Source organism: Tyto alba, unplaced genomic scaffold, assembly GCF_018691265.1.
Source record: "Tyto alba isolate M040663 unplaced genomic scaffold, T.alba_DEE_v4.0 Super-Scaffold_20000042, whole genome shotgun sequence".
Classification (NCBI taxonomy): domain Eukaryota; kingdom Metazoa; phylum Chordata; class Aves; order Strigiformes; family Tytonidae; genus Tyto; species Tyto alba.
Genome location: NW_024881293.1, coordinates 6,378,999 through 6,399,273, shown reverse-complemented (window position 1 = coordinate 6,399,273; position 20,275 = coordinate 6,378,999). Strand labels below are relative to the sequence as shown.

At 43.6% G+C, this 20,275-nt stretch overlaps 2 protein-coding genes across 4 annotated transcripts in view; one reads left to right on the top strand and one right to left on the bottom strand.

Moving 5' to 3' along the window:
* The window catches only part of DVL1 (dishevelled segment polarity protein 1), a 105,723-nt gene extending 98,787 nt beyond the window's left edge, over positions 1 to 6,936 (top strand). For 2 of the 3 annotated variants that reach the window (XM_042794488.1, XM_033007578.2), the window contains exon 15: positions 2,320 to 6,936. In XM_042794488.1, the coding sequence (XP_042650422.1) occupies positions 2,320 to 2,738 (419 nt within the window). In that variant the 3' untranslated portion in view covers positions 2,739 to 6,936. The remainder of the gene's footprint in view (positions 1 to 2,319) is intronic. The other variant, XM_042794490.1, reaches the window with a different exon arrangement.
* Positions 6,937 to 13,186: 6,250 nt separating this feature from the next.
* TAS1R3 (taste 1 receptor member 3) lies at positions 13,187 to 18,852 on the bottom strand. The gene is made up of 6 exons (XM_009971075.2): positions 18,674 to 18,852; positions 17,254 to 17,554; positions 15,729 to 16,508; positions 15,114 to 15,317; positions 14,681 to 14,801; positions 13,187 to 14,121 (listed from the first exon to the last, which is right to left on the bottom strand). Exons 1-6 carry the CDS (start codon positions 18,850 to 18,852, stop codon positions 13,187 to 13,189), a joined length of 2,520 nt encoding a protein of 839 aa, XP_009969377.2.
* Between the last annotated feature and the right edge of the window lie 1,423 nt (positions 18,853 to 20,275).

Here is a 20,275-nt window from a genome sequence, read left to right as displayed (position 1 = left end):
GTTTAAAGTCGGCCTGAGATGGAAACAAGCACTGCTGTGGTTGTGTCAAGTTAGCAGCATTTCACACCTCTGCTTTAGGTTGGGCTGCGTGTCTCCAAGACAGGCCAGTCCCTAGCTGCCAAGGTGACACTCCTGTTAGATTACATTTAAACTCAAGGTTTAAGACGACTTTCTGATTTTTCTGTGATGGGATTTAAAGGCATGTCAGGGAAAGAGTGAACCTCAGCATGACCAGAGGAGAATGGCTGTGCTGCTGATTATTCTTAGATAGAGTGCTGTAATGGTAGATGGTTTCTGTTTCCTCTCTGCTATGTAATCAGCTTGATGTGCAGCTGCAGAAAGCGAGGTTCTTCTGTGATAAGAAGTCTGCATCAGCCACTTGACTTCCTGGAGTCCTGGCAGATCAGCTAGAGCAGCTACTCCAGATGTACTGAAGTCAGGACTAGCAACATGAAGGACTGGCACAAGGCAGTCTCAGTCCTACTGACTGTAGGAGACCTTTCATGATCAGGAAGATCCTTTCAGTGCAGCTTGCTCCCTCCCCTGCACGATCTTTACTCAGCCACAAGCTATGGAACTGGCAATGAATTCTTGTGTGTGGGGAGCTCTCATCAAGAAATAATGGCTTTGGGTAAGGTTTGCAGGGTTTGGATGAGTGACAACAGACTGCATCATGAGATAAAGGCAGAGGCATATTAACTGTGAAAAGGTTACAATAAAATATCAATTTTCGTCCACTGTGAACTATGTGCCACAGTGGAGAGCTTACAAAGATGCTTCTTGGAGATAATCTCTGTGTTGTTCTTTGGAGCAAAGGTTGTAACAGTCAACCTGCTAACAAGTAGTTTCTCTTCTCTTACTTGTTTTTACAAGATTGTTATGAACCATTTGAAATGACAGCTTAGGCAGCACCTTGCCTCTTCAAAAAGCTCACCTTAATGAATCTTTGTAGGACTTGGTGAAGGCAGCTGAACCCATGTTAATATCTCCATTTACAGGTGAAGGAAAACTGAGGCACAAAGCAGGACAGTGTTTTTCCCAGAGCAGAGAAGAGCTGGTAGGGGTTACAGTCAGCAAATACCACTTCAGAGTCCCGGGCTCAGAACACTAACTTCAAGTCCAGTGATTTTGTATTTTGTGTTTTCCATCTATCCCCAACTTTTCTTGCACTCTGTAGGGGAATCTAGCCTGTCCACTATACACACCAGGTCAGGCTAGTTTTCCTGTCTCTTCTATTTGCCTGCTCTGAACATCAGTTGGAGCAGACAGAAAGTGACGATCATTTGCAGTTCAGGATAGGAGCAGCTCAGAATCATTCTGGTTTTCCTGTTTCAGTGACTCAGTGGCTCATTCAGACTTAAAAACTAGTCCCCTATTCTGCTGGCTGGGGATCCTTTTTGGCAAGCCAGTCTTGCACCAGTATGGCATGAACTTAATAAGATATCCTCTGGGTTGGTTTGTTGGGGTTTTTTAAAGAATAATTAACTTGGAAATATCTCGGGATATCATCCTAGCCTATCTCTCATAGAAACAGAGCATGATCTTCACCTTTCATGTAAAATCAGTTCTGAAGTTTAGTGAAGCTTGTATGTAGGAACAGCTCAGCTTACGCACCGGTAGCAGTGCTTTGTTTTTCTGAGTTGATTTTAGTGGCCTCTGCTGGGAACATCCTGCATGTTACCCATTCATCTTAAAGCAGTTCAACGAGTAACTGTTTTTTGAAGAATGCTGCAACAACCGAACACTGTAGTGATGAATTTTAAAACAATCTACCCACTGAAGCCAGCAAAAGGACATCTGTTAACCTCGGGTGATTTGACCCTGGGTATGAGTATGCCCAGTGTGACCAAGGATGATAGAGAAGGCACATGAGTTTCTTTAGGAAGAGTTTTTGCCGGTAGAAAATAGCAAAGACAGGCAGTTACAGTTAGATTTAACCTCATTTGCTTGAATCAAACCCCAAATTCCTGCTTCTTCCCTCTGTTTTTGCTCCTCCCCTCTCTCTGGTCAGTGGGGCGGCAGCGGAGTGGATGGTGTTCAGTTCTAGGCTGGCTGCTGCTTTCACTGTGCAAGCTCTAAGGTGTCTATGTGTACCTGTGCATGGCTCAACCTTGTCAGCTTTGTTCTTTCTACCGACTGTCATTGCTAAATCCCATAAGCCACCGACAGCACGTTCAGGCCTGGTTTTTGTCATCACTGTTCCCATTACAATGGCCATACCCGGACCTGTGGGTTTCGGTAGGAGCTGACGTGGGAGACGGGCAACGGGTGTGAGCTGACTCTGCTTTTCTGTGTGTCCTTTTCACTGGTGGGCTTTAGGAAGCAAAAGCAGCGGCTCGAACCGAAGCAACAGCGAGAACAGCAGGAGAGCTCTTGGCAGAGAGAAGGACCGCAAGTCGGCTGGCAGCGGCAGCGAGTCTGACCACACTGCCCGCAGCGGGGGCGGCACCAGCGTCGTGCGTCGGGAGAGGCCGGTCAGCCAGCTCAGCCACCGGAGCCACGTCTCTGCCACCCACAGCGAGAGGAGCCACCACAGCCACCATTCGTACGGGCCCCCAGGAGTCCCACCCCTCTACAGTCTCCCCAAGCTGGGCTCCAAAGTCTACGGGACGAGCGGACCCCCCGGAGGGCCCCCCGTGAGGGAACTGAGCTCTGTTCCTCCAGAGCTGACGGGGAGCCGGCAGTCCTTCCAGAAGGCTATGGGCAACCCTTGTGAATTCTTTGTCGACATCATGTGAGAGGAAGTGCCTTCAGACTCTGCTTGGGGAAGGGCCGGGGGTGGGTGGGCGATTTGGTCCTTGTCAAACACTTACTGGAAGAACCTTGGCTGTCTTGCATGTCACACCTTCCTGGTTTGCAATTGTGTTGGAGAAAAATCAACAAAGCAAAACAAAAAATACAACATCCCCCACCCAAAAATGAACAAAAAAAAATCTCCTGGGATTGTTAAATATCAGCAAATTGATGGCATCTTTTATCCTTTTTTTTCCGCCCCCCCTCCTGTTTTTGATTGTGAATGGCTGGTGTATATTCACATCTTAATGAGCTTTGGTAATTGTGGCACCTACTTCAATGCAATTAGTGTATCTTTTTGGCTGATTCATGAACTATTATTTCACATGACTTCTAAATTTCCAATAATGCATAGTAGCACTTTTATTTTTCCCTGCTTTTTCTTTTACAAGACAAAACTGACCGTTGGCTAGTATCTGTGATACTGCCTTGTAATGCTATTTCTTGGATGCATCAGTCAGCGCTCTAAGCAGACGTGGCACCTGCAAGTGTACAGACAACATGTGCTTGGAAAGGAGCAGGCTCAAACCAATTCCCAGCAGAAGGCAAAGTTGTGGCTACCTTCTTCTGCTGACTAGGGAGTAGTATGAATCAATCTTTCTTTCTTTCTTTTTTTTTTTTTTTTTTTTTTGATATTATTCTATCAAGGGAGTGGTGGAGTCTTGCTACTGTGTGTGTTCATTGTGCAGAACTTGTAAAGTTATTTCATTTAGTATCATGATAGTGACTTTGTAGCTGCAGTCCATTCCTGGGCATTTCAGTCACATCCCTGCTGACAGATGTGTCTGTTTCTTCTGGTTATAATGCGCACTTGCTTACAGGTTTTAAAAGTTGTTTTCACAGAAATAGGACAATTGCTGCTATGCAATTCTGTTAGTATAGCTGCAGCTTTTTCCTTCTGAAGGGAATATTTATCCCATTCTAGCAGACGTGTACGTAAATCCTGGCTCCCACTGGGACATTTTGATTCCTTTTTATCACCTACTTTTCCGTTCTTAATTTCTGAGCAGTATCTTTCTCTTTTTTTGAAATAGAAACCTGGAGATGTCTAATCCCAATTGCAGTGTTACCCAAGGGAACGTGTTCTGAATACAGATGGGGGCTAGCTGTTAGCAGAGAGGTGAGAGGGTGTTTTGAGAACAGTTCATAAATGGTACAACGAATGAATCTTTATACCTGATAGAGTGAGACCCATGCTAAAGCTCCTGCTGGGGAGCTTTGACTTAAGCAACTGCTGTTGTCTATCCCCAAGATTGCATCACTGTGTATTTTTTGCTCTAAGGCTATGGACGCTTGATAAAGTGTGTTCAGGAACCTTCACTGATGTTTAAGAAGCTTTTTTAAAGTATCTGAATGAGGGCATGGTAAGAGCACACCCACACTCTGTTATGGTGGCTCATTTAATGGGAAATATATGTTAAGCTGCAGTCAGTGGCATTTGACCATGGGACCGTGCCTCCGCTAAATCCTCTTTTGTGAGATACGTGCTTCTGGCAGGGTTTAGGCAGGTGCTTTAAAATCAGTCTTTACTGTATATAAGCATTTTCTTCACTGGTAAGAAGCTTCTTTTTGTTATGTTCCACGGGTAGTGTGAATATCCAATATAAATGTCAAAATGTCTTTCTCACGATATACATGTAGTTTCATGTTCCTTTGTCACCCTGAAAAATTACTCTTCAAACTGTCCATTTTGTATGTTGTTCATTCTGATAGATTTTTCACTACTTCTTTTCTTATTACAGCTCTGTGTGTAAACACATCCCTTTTACAAAAGTCAGAGTAACATTTTTGAATGTCTGTTAATTGGAGACTTAAGTCTTACTAGCAAAAGGGAGCCAGGCATTTAGGAAACTGTCACTCAGACTCCAGTTACTGGGCTTCTAAACTAGTGGAGTAGTTTTTGACGGTTTTCTTTACAAAAATCTCCCCAAAAGCTACACAACATTTCTGAAAGAAGTGCTTTTGTCATAATCCACTTGATGGGCTAGCATGGATTGCGAAGTTGGTGATGGCTTGTTCAAAAGAATGGCACTACCTATAGCTTGACTGTGCAACAATATCCTTTCTTTTCCTTTCCTCCTCCCAGTAACATGGCAAAGATGCTAACTAAACTCAGTAAATTATTTTGAAAGATAGATATTTAAAGCAATGAAATAAATCACGGTAAAAGAATTCTGCAATTCTGCTATGTCTCCAGGAGACACTGTTATGGAGTCTGACTTTACTGACAATCACTAGTGGTTCTCCTTTTAAATTAGTTTTAACTTTTCTGATCTCTGATACATTATGATTTTTCTGGCCCACTTTGTCTTAGGGCAGAATTTACAGAGCTGGAGGAAAAGACTGTCATTTTAATAAGATATTTCCAACAGGGATTAAAGCTGCGGGCTGAGCTTTCACCCAGATGGAAGAAACGTGCTTAATTTCCTTATGTCTTTTCAAGAGTTGCAGTTTATACACCTGCTTTTTTTTTTTTTTTTTTTTGTCTTGTTGTTATGCTGTTGGCAGAAACTGTTCTGTGTCTTGCTGGTCTTTGCTGCTACGTTGAAACGACTGTGTTATATACCTGTGTGTTTGTGGGTAACTCTGGAAGGAGGCTGACAGGCGGTAACATAGGTGTGGGAAAGCATTTGTCTGCTGAGGAAATCAGGCTGCTAAATCCAGCCTGAGCTGGCTTCACCCACAAACAGGCATCCGTTTCAGGCAAATAATGAGTGCGCTGAATGTACTGACAGATGTGTTAGTTGGTTAATACTGTATAGCATGTGGAACCTGCTATTTACAGAGAGCAGTAGGAGAATGTAAATGACCCTTCTGTGAACAGTGCAATACATAATGGCCACTGTGTGTTATACAAAAGCTTGATTTCCCCGCCTTGTAGTGTACAGTGGAGAGGCTGGTTTGAGTGACTGGAAAGTTAGGGCTGAAACATTGCTAGCTCCTAATTTTCTGAAGTGAATGAAGACAGGAGATTTCCCAGATCCCATCCTTGGCTTTCAATGCATGTGCATGTGTCTTTGCAAGAAGGGGGCCTTGGGGCCGAACTGTGCAACTTTCTCCTCTTGGGTACAGTACTGCCTGCAGAAGGAAGTGCCACTGACACCAATGCAGCTACTTATGCCGGGAAGTACTGTGCCAGGTAGAAGAAAGTTCAAAGGCTGGAGTCCTGCAGAACTGTCTGTTTCTTTCACCGGGGCTTGAAATTTTTCTCTGATTTTAGTGTCAAGTAACTGGCACTGCCTGGGCTCTAGCATGTATGACCTATGCCTCTGACTACAGGGAGAAGCTATGGGTTTGCTATATAGGGCATCAAAACAACCTCATCACAGGAGCTTTAAATAGTTGACATTTTTATTCTGGAAGTGAGACCCTCAACATCTGCCTGTGCTCTGCAGCTGAGCTTAATGTTCATGCATACCTGCCAACAGCTTTTAACAAGGACTACCAGATATGTTTGGAAGATCATAGACATGATGAGGAAGATCATAGAAATGATGAGTTTGGGATGATGTCTCCTATCCAAAGGAGGTAGTATCTGTAGGGGTAGCGTACCCACCCAGTATATTAACTCCAAGGAGTGAGTTTTTTGGCAAATAGTCTTAAAAGCACTGCTATTGTCTTTTACCTCCTGTTAATAAATCTACTTTTCAAAGGTAACAGTCCCCTGGACACTTTATCCAAAGGTATATTGGATGGCAAGCAATGATGCACAGACATTGACTTTTGATACTATTTTTGTTCTATTCAAATGGGCAGTCCCATCTTGAGACTTGACAGCTCATGAGTTGATGTAATTGTTTTTGTTTTGCATTTAACTGGATTGTAATAAGATTGACTTAAAATTATTAATTCTAATCAGTGATTAGAAATACATGTAAAGAATTTTCTGTACAGTAGAGGAACAAAGTTACATGATTTTAAATAATGAAAACCCAGACTATCACCTGTTCTAGAATTGGTTCTACTCAAAGAGTGACCTCTTACTAGCATGGACTGCACTGTTCCTGTTAAATGTCTATTGCATAATTGAATTCTTTTTTGTAGATATTGTATTAAAACCCAAGTGTCTGTATAGTTAATATATAGCTGCTTATGTGTAAATGCTATTTTAAACACTAAAAAGCTTTTAATTTTATGTGATAACTTCAGTGTATGTCTTCAGTTCTTTGCACTACTGCTTTACATTTTTTCATGAATGTTGAAATACTGGTTGAATCTTACCCTTTTTTTTTTTTTTTTTTTTTTCCCCACCACACTGAAGTTTTGTCCTCTCAACAGAAGATTGTCCAGGAGCTAATTATAGGCAGCTGGGAGTTCTGTGATTTAATGGTACTTTAGAGGTGCTTACAGTTCAAAGTATGACAGGAACCCTGTAAATGTTCACTGCTAAACTGTGTCACAGATGAAGTGCAGAGGCCTGACTCTTCCATGCAGGTTAATGACATCTGACTGGAAACACAAGACCCTGCCATTCATCAGAAGCGCTGTAGCTTTGAGCTAGTGACTAATATATTGGTGCAGAAGTTGTGCTTTCCCCTTAAATTGCCCTACCTCTTAATCACTGAGCTTCTCCCTGTCACACCTTGGCAGGAGTAGGTATACAGGAAAGGCTGAAGAAAGTTTGTGGAAGTAAAAGGCAGCTGGAAGATACGTGCTGTTCCAAAGGCATGAGCTGGAACAAGTTTTCCTGCCTGCAGACCCACGGGATGAATCTGCTTGTAGAATCCATCAATGTATTCAGCTGTTTCATGTGAATATTCCCTTTTTTGAGACTCTGCGCATAAACTCCAGCAGAGACAAGCTAGGATCATTAGGACACCACTTTGCAGACTAACTGGTAAGCTTTAAACCACAGTGTATTGGGCACTCGACATAAGGACACCCAGCTTCCCTGTAAGGTCTGAGTGGTTCATGTACAAACAACAACCACAGCTTGATGAGACAGATTCCCTCAGCTGGCAGAGATCAAGTAGCAAAGGGAGAGACAGAGTTGGAGGCACCCCTTGTAAATGGTGCAGTTCTGCAGCAGATTTATAAGAGCCTATGAGAAAGTCTTGCAGAGTTTCTGATGTTCTCCCTTTCAACCCGTACTTGCTTACATAGGATGCAAAATGGCCTAGCCAGCATTTTCCTAGTTAGGTGAATATTAAATGACCAGAATTTTGGACGTGCTCTTGTAGCCTTTTACTGCAGGGCCTGATGGGCTCCAGCTGACCTAGTATGAATTGTCTGCAGGTGAGTGGAACTGTTGAACAATTTAATCAGCTACTTCTCCCTTCCTCCCTCTTCCCCTGCCCCTTTTCCCCTGAAGGAAAAGAAAAATCAGTCTATCATGGCTCTTGCTCTGCTGCCAGAAAGAGATAGCTCTAGAGGTAAATTTGATTTTTTTCCTTCTCTATTTCTGGAATGATGATCAAAAGTTACTTGATGCTTCTCTGATATGAAATCACAGCATTGAAGTGAGGAGTACTGCTGAGATTCTCAGGTACAACAATATGCTCATGAAGACTTGCTGCAGTCTCCAGAAACAAGGACTTCCAGTCTTCAGGTCAGATTTTTGCTATTTTTAATCATAGTGAGGATTACTTTTGTCAAATGTTTCACATTTTTTTCTCAAATTTTATATGCAGGTGTCTAGGAAGAGAGAATTTTATATGCAGGTGGTCACAAAAATCTAGGACAGCTAGCTCTGCAGTGCACCAAAAAGTTCTTTTTTTAAGAATGAAAATATTCCCTAGTTTAGATTAATTTTGCAGGTTCTTTAATTGAACTAAATTGATGAGTTAACTTCCAACACCACATAGTGGATAGATGGAAAAACTTCAGTCTAGAGCTTGTCAGTGTGGGTGGGGAAAAGAAAAGATCTTAATGATGTGACTTGGTATTTACTTGCTACTGTTTGGTAGTAATGTGAAATAATGTGGAAGTTTTTTTCCATTTTCACCTTTCATGGTTTGCCACTTTATACTGACAGAACTTTTTGCAACAGGGGTGTAGAATAAAGATTGTTTAAAGGGTAAAAATATTACTGTGAATAGCCTTTACTACTATTTCTGTTTGAGAAAGTACTTGTTCTTGGCTAGTTGCTTAATTTCAGTAATGTGAAATCAGTTTTTTAACAATTGCATACGTTTACCAGGTTTCTGAAAAGATAAGTGTGATGGCATTGGTTAAAAAGCGCTCAATCAAGTTGTGTCCTTTGCTTTTGAACTGAAGGAGAGATATTTTCATTATTCCTCCATGATACCGCATGATAAAAGATAAATTTTTCTACTGTATTGCATCTGCACTGTTAGGAAAAGTAACAGTAGAGCAGTACCCGCCACTTTTCTTGACATGTAGAAGTACTGTCTAATATTTAATAATAACTATTGGCTGATATTTGGTAGTGCAGTATACCTAATTAGTCACCTCATATTACAATAGTACACATGGTAACCTTTGTGATATATAAGTGGACGTTGAGACAGTGATGGTTATTACTCTGATGCTGTGTAGTCCAGGATACTGTCTGTCTTTCCTTGCGTGGTGTCTGCTCTGGGCTGCTGGTTTCTCTCCAGCCTTTTGGAAGTACAGAGGTGTATAATAAATGTATACTCACATTTGTTACAAAAATATAATGTGGAACCAAGGTATTATAGTAAGGACCAAAAGTGCCAGACGTCCTTTTAGCTCTGAAAATATTTAAGACAAAAAGGAAATTGTGCTGCTGAGACTCTGTTAGGCAGGGATAATGATCCTGCAGATGAGCAGAGCAGACTCAGTTCATCAGCTTGTATCACATGTGTACACAGCTGCATCCAGTTAGCTCTAGTAAGTCATAGTAAACACTTTGAAATACCTAGAAAGTCTGGACAAGCAAAGCAACTGCAGCTTCTGTACAGCAGTGTTGCGAGGCTGACAAGTGCTTTCTGATCCACGAACGTGCACGGTGAAGCGTAGCAACGTTATCTCAGCACCAAAAGTAGCTGGCAGAAGACACACTGGCAATAGCAGCAATTTAGCCTCCTTTGCCCTGGATTATAGTCCTTTGATTATGTGGACCCAACAGTTTCAGATGGCAAGAGGAGAAATAAAATACAGCAGTTGCACTGGGACAGAGGAGGGAATAGGCCTTGCCCCTCAGATTGGTCAGGGTCTGCAGTTCCAAGTGCTTTTTCAAAGACTTCAAGGTTTGTGGTGATCTCTAGAGCTGCAGTCAGCTTTGTCATGCTCTGTGTACTGCGGTGTTGGTTTTACAGCGACTTGAAGTTGGCAGGGTGGACCTGCAGGACAGAGGAATTTCCACACCTGCAAGAACAGACAGGAATAACACTTGTAGTTGAACTAGTCCTACTAGCCTATTAAAAATGTTTCAGTACAGACATATTCTCCCAGCAGGAGGAGGGTAGGGCTTTCTGTAGTTTTCCTGTGTTTAGAAAGCTGTTATACATATTTACAGTTATACAGTTTAGGCAGGAGGCCTAAAAAGCTCCAGTATATGTGATGCTGACAGATCCATTTGCCCTTCATCTGTTACTTGTCCTGTGTCCAGGTACTGAAGATGTCAGTAGCTTTGGCACTCTTGTATTTCTGAGGAGCAAGTGAAGGGGAAGTGATGCACAAGTCCTGCTGCTTTGAGCCTCTGCTCTCATGGGTTTCATTTTCTGGCGTACTTGGGCTTCTGCCAACACCTGCCATGTCCTCCTTCTGCATTATGGGCACTCTTAGCAGCAGCTTACTTCATCAGCTCTGGTAGCATTCTGTTCTTCCAGCAGAGTAGCTTATTCCCTGTCTTCCACTATTTTCTGCTAGAGTTTGACTGCAAGGTTTTAGCATTCTGTACTTTCAGAGACCTTGCATTTCATGTCCCTACAGAATTTGAAAGCACTACTTGCTCAGTTCATAGCAGGATGTTTTAAGAACAGTTCTGAACAGCAAAGCACGTTGCAGACAGAGAAATGGACCTTACTTCTGTAAACCAAAATACTTTTGTTGAGGGCAGAGAAAGAGACTGGTGCTTCACAGAGAACTCCAGAGATGTCTTACAATTTCCATCATAGGTGGCAAGTGAATTCTCATGCTAAGATTAAGCCTGGTCTCCAAGTGGGGCAGCTGCCCAAGGGAATGACACAGCCCTGGAGAAGAATGAATCTTTCCCTACTTGTTCTCTGCAATGTAAAAGAGGAGGAAGCTCCCATTCACATTGGTGATGCTTCCTCTCCTCCCCTGCAGTAAGAACCTGACAGGTAGCAGATGAAGCTTCCAACTCTCACTGGTGTTCTGCTGTAGCTCACCGCAAATCCTGCTGTTAACTGTTACCTGGCTGCTGTTTGAGCTCAAAACTAGACAGAGTGTATTCAATAGAGGCAGCCTGTTGGAAAAGGGTTTAAAAACTGTGCAACCCATTTGTTCTGCCATTGATCTGATCAGTAGGAATACCAAAAATGAAGTCCGAGTCAACTGAAAGAACAAACTGGCTCAAGTGCAAATGCCCAAGTAGCAAGTAAAGACAGACCTAGGAATGTTTCTGTAACAGCTTACGCAATTCAACAGAAGTTTGTCTCCACCTGCAAAGCTCCTCAGTCCACTGCATATTTGGTTGCTTTAAAGGCAGTCAGATAGCTGCCTACATTTAAGTTAAATTAGGTTTTGCTTTTGGCAGTGATAAGAGTTGGGTCGAAGCCTTTTGCCCTAGTGATTCTAGAAGTAGCACTTTTTTTAAGTGCCTGCTAATACACTGTGTGGGGGTGAGCTGCTCTCTTAAATGGTGCTGCTGCTGTTAGCCATGTGTAGGCCACCAGCAGCCCAGCTGGTGGCATTTGCTAGTCCCCTCGGTGTTAACAGGGTTCAGCTGGTGGCACATTCAATTCCCTCTCCTTCCTGTGAGAGGTCTTATGTGGGGGTGGACATATGAGCTGAGCCTGAACTTGAGGCAGGAACTTGGAGGGTTTTGTGGTTTTAGGGTAAGTACTCCAGCAATATATTCATGATGGTCTAGAGGGACTACGCGTGTGCATTGTTGTCACGCAGCCTAGCCAGGCGCCGTCAGTAACAGCTCTAGTGCAGAAAGTGCCTGCTGTGGGTTGGAACTGCAAATCGTTTCCCTGGCTTTAAGCAGTCTTTACGCCCTAACTGATTCGTGACACTTTCAGGAAAAGAGAGATGTCCAGTGTTGGGTGGAAGGGCCAGTTCCATTGCTAGGAAATGTAAAAGTAGTTGCAGAGAACAGTAATGGAAATAAGGAGTGTTCTCTGTCTTTGTTCAGATTTGATTCTAGTAATTCATCTATGTGGAAAGTCCTGTCTAGAGGTTGTATCTGTGGCTAACAGGCAATGAGGGGAGTCTGGCTGATACAAGCACATAGACTGGCAATTAGGGATGATTTTTGCATCCAAAAATAGGCTTGTGAAATTCTTGATATACAATACTCCCTAGTGGCAAAGAGCTTGCAAGATTTACAGGGGGTATATATGTTTCATTGAACCTCCATGCTCAGCACTTTAGAGGATCATAATTTCTTCAGTAACTTATGTGTAAACCTTTCATGTATATAATATAAATTAGATATTAAATGGTTAGTTAGCAAGCACCTTTTGTGACGGAGTTAGTCTGTGGGGCTTTTTGTGTATTTCTTTGTCACGCCTTCTGAAACCATCATTATTACCTGTTCTTGTAAATCAGATGCTTAATGGGGCAAACTACTAGCCTTTCTGGGTATGAGAATTCTCCTGCTGTTCAGCGAACAGGGACCATGAAACATGTATGAATACAGGTCTTATTTCTCAAAGCATTTCATTTATTTTGTCCCCTTTGCAGAATGTCCCGCCAGCTAAGAAAAGTTTCTCCGTAGTCATCTTTGCATGGTTTTTGAGATGAGAGGAGCTTTTTGCTATCACTTTGGATGTGTGATTTGCACACTATTTGTTTCCATTTGTCTTGTCCTTATTTCCATGTTCTTTGCAAACACATGTTAATGAAACACAAATGAGTCAATTGAAATTTGAATGGGTAATATACTCTTTATATCATGCATACATCTGCCTTTACATATCAGAATGTTTTCTATAGGTTTTGTGACAAAGTAGTCAAGAAAATTAAAAACAAAATTTTTTCCATCTAAAACATTACTTAGCAGAAATTGAAAACATTGACTTTGGAAAGGTCAGCTTTTTGTTTCACGAAAATGATATCAAAACTGAAATTCATAATGTAAAAGAAATGTGAAATTATGATGATTATTTAAGCTTTTGCAGCTTAAAAATTCTGCTCCTAGTGTTCATCCTACCGGATAAGGCTGTATTTTATATGGTGATTGTGTCTGGGACCATAGCTTATAGAGTCATCATAAACAGAATGATCTCAATAAAATACAGCCAGCTTCTATTGAGGAGCAGGTGACAATGGATCTGGTTTATTGTCTGTTTATCGAGTCCTCCTCTGGCTCCTCTTGGATGGAATTCTGGAAATAATCCACTGTGTTTAGATCAGGCTTAAACAAGATGATGTAGCATTTAGGGATATAGTAGATCCCCAAGATACCCAGACTGGTTGTCAAAACGGCACCAATCTGAGTAACAGGCCTGAGGACTGTCTTCAGTGTGGCAAATATAGCAATGAAGAAGATCCAGATGATGAAGTAGATTAGGATGGTAAACGTGATCCCCCTGGCAATATTGTACTTCTTACCAGAAGTCTGTACCATGAACGTGCACAGGAGGCAGACAAAGGCCAAGCAGCCGTTGTAGCCGTGCATCAGGGCAAAGGCAAACCAGGACTCCGTGTTACACACGAGCAGAACTTCGGTGGGCAGGGACTGGTAGTCAGACACCAGGTAGTCAGGGCCCAAGCGAAGATAGCAGAAACAGAGCAAGCCCTCGGTGAGGAGGCACAAGGCAACAAGGAGCCAGGCCCTCCCCTGGGTTAGCCAGGACAAGAAGGTGGGGGCACAGCCAGGGAACTCTGTCACCAGGGCGATCTCAAGGGACTTGATGAGGAAGGTAGAGAAACAACCACTGAGGCACAGGGCGTAGGCTATCTGCTGGATCATACAGAGATGGTTACTGGGCTTTCCTATATAGAGACAGCAGCTGAGAGACAGCAGCATGAGTGTGAACAAAGCAAAGAGGTTCAGTTTACCCCCAGAAGCCTGCACGAGGGGAGTCTCAAGGTTCTTTAAAAAGAGCACTGCTGTCACACAAGTCAGGGATATGGTGATGGCCATCAACATCAGCAAGGCGATGGTGGGCAGCTCGTTCCAAAAGACGTATCTCTCGCTGCGGGTGTAACATTGCGTGCTGCGGGCGGGGGACCACTGGTGCTCCAGGCAGGGAGTGCAGGTGGAGCTGTCTGCAAAGCAGCAGTGAGCAGCTGGTGACCACCTCGCAGTGGAGGGCTGCTACCCTGCTGCAGGCAGTCCTTGAGGATGGATCAGTCGTCAGTTAGGTCGCTGGTTTGGGTGCTGCTCCCCCCCTTTCCTAAGTGTATTGTTTCTCCAAAGTTTGTGATAGTTCAATCTCCTTTTCCCCCTCTACTTCTCCACCCTCCCCAAAAAAGGTTCTACATATTTCTTGGTTCTGTTTCCCTTCCCCAGGAAGGATGACCAGCTTCCAAAAGATACTAGAATTTCATCACCTCCCTCTCCAACCTTTTGAGATAAAACATTTGCATTGGCCTTATGCATTCTCTTTGGGATCAACAGAGGAAGGTCCCCCACTGAAGATCTATAGAGTAAAACTGAGCACAATGCACATCAGAACAAAAGAACAAAAGGGAGGCAAATACTCTGCACTGGCAGTGCTTCATGGAGGAAGAGCTCACAACTGGTTGTTACCAGCTCTGTGAACCTGTGTGACCTTAACCAGCAGATAGACATAATACAGACAGTTAAAGCCATTGAATTTCTCACCTTTAGTGCTCCAGAAGGTGTTTTCTGGACAATCTGTACAGTCATAGCAGCAGAGGTGGAATCCTTTTATTTGCCTGAATTGTCCTGGTTTACAGTGTCTGAAGCACTCTGATGTAGGCTCCTAGCCAAAAGGAAGAATGAATGTCAGCCAGGCACTGTCAGGAGAAGCACTATATCACCAAACAAATTAGAAGAAATTGTCTGTGCTGGGATCAAACCTGTGTCTGAATCATAAACAGTCCTGGGAATACCTTTTTGTAGTTTTGCACAATGGAGATGGATTACATGTTTGCAGAGGAGCAAGAACTGGGTAGGTCCCATGCAAATCTTGCAGGAGTAGCATGCAAGCTAAGAGCTCCTTAGGAACAGTCCCGATGAAGTGGCAAAAAAGTTTATTTTGTGATTGTTTATGCTTTTACCCGCCATCTTTTACCTTTTGATCTGCAGTGTGAAACCGAATCTGGGACTTATTGATGTACAAGGACTTTTCATAGTCGCCCACAGGGAGATACGTAAGGGTGCCGTTTTTCCAGGACCACAATAGAAGCTTGTAGCCGGTGTTTGTGCCATGGGATTGATCAAACCTAAATCTTTGGCCATTCACCTTGAACGGGAGAGTATTCATGAAGTGCAGCAGCTGTGGAGAAAATTAACATTAACAGTAAATGCTGGTACGGTTGATGTTCTTGCTCAGAGGATGATAATGCAGTGAGCTAATTTCAGGCTGAAATCAGTTGTCCCTTACGTGGGCTGAGATAGTGGCTATCGGCCTTCTGGCTGTATTATCAACTGCTCTATCTGTGGTGTCAAGCCCAATGAGTGGGAGCCAGAATGTATCCCCAGAGAGGGGGAATGCAGCCTCTCCGAGCAGCAGCGGAGGGGGTGCGGGGTGCTGGGGTAGGGGTTGACTGGCTGCGGGAATCGCCGGGGTGGTATCGCTACCGGGGCAGGAGCACGGTGCAACGGAACCCCCCGTCTCTGGCTGTGTGCAGCTCTGCTGCATAGATTGGATGAAAAATTGCTGTTTGTCCCCCTGACCTTCACCTACCTGCCAAGATCTGATGGGTGCTTTGGGACACGCTTGGTGGGTGCACCCCAGGGCCCTGTGCAGTGCGTGAGCCACGCTGTAGACTGCGACGTACACTGGTTGTACGAGTGAGCGGCTTAGTGTGAACGAGACGTCGCGCAGCGAGATGCGGTCGCACTGTTGGCAGTGTATGTCCAGTATGTCGGAGTTCATGAGGTGGTTGAATTCTCTAGACTCCTGGCAAAACTTATCCTGCTGAACAGAGGTAAAGAGGTCGGCAACGTATTTCTGGAAGCCAGGGACTGTGCCTGCTTTCGTAATAAAGCCTAAGACTGTCCCAATGCTCTGAATATTTGGGATGGAGGCAGCTATGTCAGACAACATCCAGGTTTCAGTGCCAATCCAGACTTTCTTACTCAGCCCCATCCTGATGCTGTATTCCAACAGGGCCTGGACTGGCTGACTAAAGGCAAAAAGGACAATGATGTTGACTTCAGTCTTGTTAATTAACTTAATGGTATCTTCCAGTTGTTTTTTGGCTTTGGGGTCTGCAAGGTCTGTAGGAATTAGCCCCTCGAACGCAATGCAGATGCTGTGGCTTCCAGCTGTGCTTAAGAAGAGCTCCTGGGCTCCTCGGCCATATTCATCATCACTTCCAATGGTGGCAATCCAGTTCCATCCAAACTTGTTCAGTAGCAGGGCCACAGCTTCCACCAAGTTCTTATCACTGGGAACAGTACGGTAGAAGGATGGGTACAACTCCGTGTTGCTGAGCTTCTCACTGCTGGCTTTATAGCTGATCTGCAAGTTAGAGAAGAGAGAAAGTGAGGCAAAGAGTAAAGTTGAGGGAAGTGTTCAGAATCCAGATCACTGTCCACCTTCTTTGCTTAGTTTCAGTGCACTAAATCTTCAAAAATGCTGGGTCAGGATAGTGGGAAGGAAGAACTCATCTAAAGGGATAAGTCCATCATGGCTGCGTTTACCAAGAAAACCATAAACTGGCCCGTCACTTCGCTCTGGTAGCACTGTCCCTCGTGGCTATCTCTTTGCACTGCCATTTGTGTCCATCATCACAGCACCAGCCCTTATCATTAATGACAGTGATAATTAGATACTTTCTGAAAAGGGCGACACACCCAAGATTCAGTAATATCTTAGCTCAGGACTAAATTTACCTGACCGTTATAGCTCGCTCTTTTGTGGTAACTGAGTACTTAGTCACAGATGTATTTTCATGGGATTCTCCTGGTTTACACTGGGAGCTCTGTTATTCCAATTTTACATAGATCACGGAGCTGCCCAAGTTTTACCCCTTGTCTCTCTGGGAAGTTTAGATACTGGAGTGTGTTCCAGGAGGGAAGTTTAATGACCTACCCAAAATCACTCAGGAAGTCTGTGGCAGATGAAAGACTGGAATCTGTGCATTAACAGTCCTGGTTCGAAGACCTAGAGTGTGGTGGTGTTGATCCAAACCCTTCCCACACCTAAAAGGATAAATCTTACTTCTCCAGTGAGTTTTTTTTTTTTGTTTTTTTTTTTTTTTTACCTGTGGGATCAGGAAGAAGCTGAATAGTTTGGCTGTTACCAGGCAGAGATCTGACTTATGCGGCCCAATCACAGCAGTCACACGAGGCTGGTAGTCGGTGTAGTTGCACAGTACTCCAATGCCCGTTGTGCCGTTTCGGGTCAGAAATAACAAGCTGGTCTGTAAGGCCACCACTGGCTCAAAGCAGGTGTCATACATGTCATAGCCCAGCTTTACTCCCGGGAGAAGTGAAGTGGAATTGTTGATTTGATCGATAGCAAACTTCATTCCAAGAGCCCATATTAGTCCATCTACATATAACCTGCAATAAGAGGAGACAGGGAATGACATGGCCTATCTGCACTGCTATGGTAGTGATCATCTTATTCCACATACTTTGACTTTTTAGCATCCTGCCTGTTGCCAAGCTGGATATACACGGCCCTGTCAGCAGAGCATCCCTGTACCCATAGCCTTTGTTGATTTTTGTACTGTGAGTAGAGAGGCTCTGAACACCTTTCAAATCTAGTTAATCTTGTCTGTCAGCAAATATATCCCCTGTGCTTCACAGGAGAAGAAACAGAGGTATAGAGAGACCAGTATGTTTTGCTGTGAGGGTCAAGACTCAGATGACCTCCTGCTTAGCTTTGTGTACTTCAGCCATGAAGCCAGTGGTTCCCCAAGTGCTGTGCATGCTAATTCAGGAGAGATGTCCTTCCTGGAATTTCCCTCTGCTTTATAGCTCAGTGCACTGGGCATATTCCCTGCCTTACCGCCTGTGAAGATGGAAAAACTTTTGGACCATGCTTTTCTGTGCCTTATTGCTGCCAAAGAAGCAGGTAGGACACTAGCATGTCTTTTCTTTCTCCTCACAAATTGCTGGAAGTAGCCTGTAATGGGATGGTGTGACCCACCTTGGTGTAACTGAGTAGGATATACTGATCGCGCACTGGCAAGCCTACACAAGCCAGGTGATTTTGTTTTTTTGCTTTGCCTTGTGCACAGTACTGAGTGTCCTTTTACCTCATAAAAGGCAATAGCATCATCTCAAAATGCATTATCTGGCTGCAGAGCGCAGTGTATGCTTCTTGTTCCACCTGAAAGCAAAAGCAACGCTTACACCCTTGTGTGTTAGATTCAAAACATTAAGGAAGCCCACTACCAGTACCACTAAAAGTTTTCATCAAAATGGGATTGGTTGCATCTGAAGTTTGATTGCATAGTAACATCAAAACACAAAAACATTTTCCATTTCATGATCAGAAACTGATGGCAGAGCGCACCAGTGCTCCAGCACCTGGGAGCTAATCTGTGTTTCCATCTTGCCTTTAATGTTTGATGGTGACACCATCAGTTGCTATCAGGCCTGTTCTTTTCCTTTCTTTTCCCAGCCCAGGTGACCAAAATTAACACATACTAATGAAGCTAATATTCCTCTTACCTTTCACACATGATTAACGTGGGCTCTGATCGTGCTGTCAGGTTTATGGTGTCCATTCCGAAAGGGAACAAGCCTCCTATGATATAATCACCAGGCCTTCTAAACTGAGCTGATAGGCACGTGGGTTTGAGGGCTGCTGCATAACCAAAGCTCAAGCACAGCAGCAGGTCAGGGACCATTATTTGTCTAATTTGGGGAAAATGCTTCAAAGAAATCGCCAAGCTAATATGGGAGAGGGAAAAGGGATCCAGTCTCATCGGTTCCTGGGAAGCCTCTTTAAGCAGAACTCAGAGAGATGGAAATAACCGGGAAGAATTTGTTTAGCAAAATCCATTAAATGTGTAACTTAATGCTTAGTGGGCAGTAGTCAAATACACAGCAATATCCTATGAGTGCATTTGGTTGCAAACCACTGGCCTGATTTTGGTTGCCTTTACTCAGTGAGTAGCCTTTACTTGGAGTGACTTACTGAATTCATTGCCACAGCTCTGGAAATTGGACTTCCTGTAGGATAGGTGGTAAATTCGGGTGCCCCACCCTCATTTGGACACGTCTTTTGCATTAACTGTCCCCCAGCCCCAACCAAACAAGAAACAACATCTTTAATGGAATGTTTTTGTAGAAACTGTCCCTGCTCACAGTTTTCACAAACAACTGTGTGTGTGACTTGTCTGATGCAGGGAGCAGATCTTAGTCAGTGCAGGCTGCTCATCTAAAGCATCGCCAAGGAGAATGCGGAATCCAACACGCTGAAGCGTGACCTGTGGCGAACGGTGCGTGTTACCGTAACACAACCATTGCCTTCCCAACGGAGGCTGAGGAGGAGAGCATTTACTTGCTCACCAGCATTGCTTCCTGCTGTTATCTGAGGTTCCCCCAGCTGTCTCTGACCCAAGCATTCACTTGCACGCTCCCTACTTAGAAGCAGCCCGCCCTTGAAAGAATGCCACACAGTTTATTTTTAGATGAACTTCAGAATAATAGTGTTGAGCTGCCTGAACTAGAGGCTAATGGTAACAGACTTACACAGCAGTAATTTTTTTTTTTTTTTTTTTTTTTTAATTCAAGGTCATCTCATCATGGAGATAACCAAATCTTCCTCAGTGCATCGCAAGAACTTGCCTGGGGCAGGCCATTCCTGGATTGCAAGGTTGGTGAGCCATTACTCAGCTATACTGTTATTTTTAGGAAGTTGGTTTTGGGCGATCTAGATTTTTCTCACGCTGAGGTATGATGTTAACTTCAGTTTAAAAAATTTGGTTTAGGTACAAGTTCCACAACATAGTAATTTAGGTTGTGTCATGGTTTGCATTTTTTCTGTCAGGTTTGAATTTTTGAAAACAGGATAGCTCTGAATTGGAAGGTTCAATTTACTGCATTTTACTGGCTGCTTATATATTTATATTGTATTGTAAGAACTGCTTATACTGCCAAAGTGGTACCCCACTTTTCCTGCAAAGCTAAAATATTTTTCCATGTATGAAGAGAAGCCAGGTACACTGTAGAAACCTAAGTGTAGGAGTACTTCAGGCAAGCAACAGTTGTAGTTTTCTATAGCCATGTTACATAAATATGTTTATACTGACATACTTTTAAGGATGC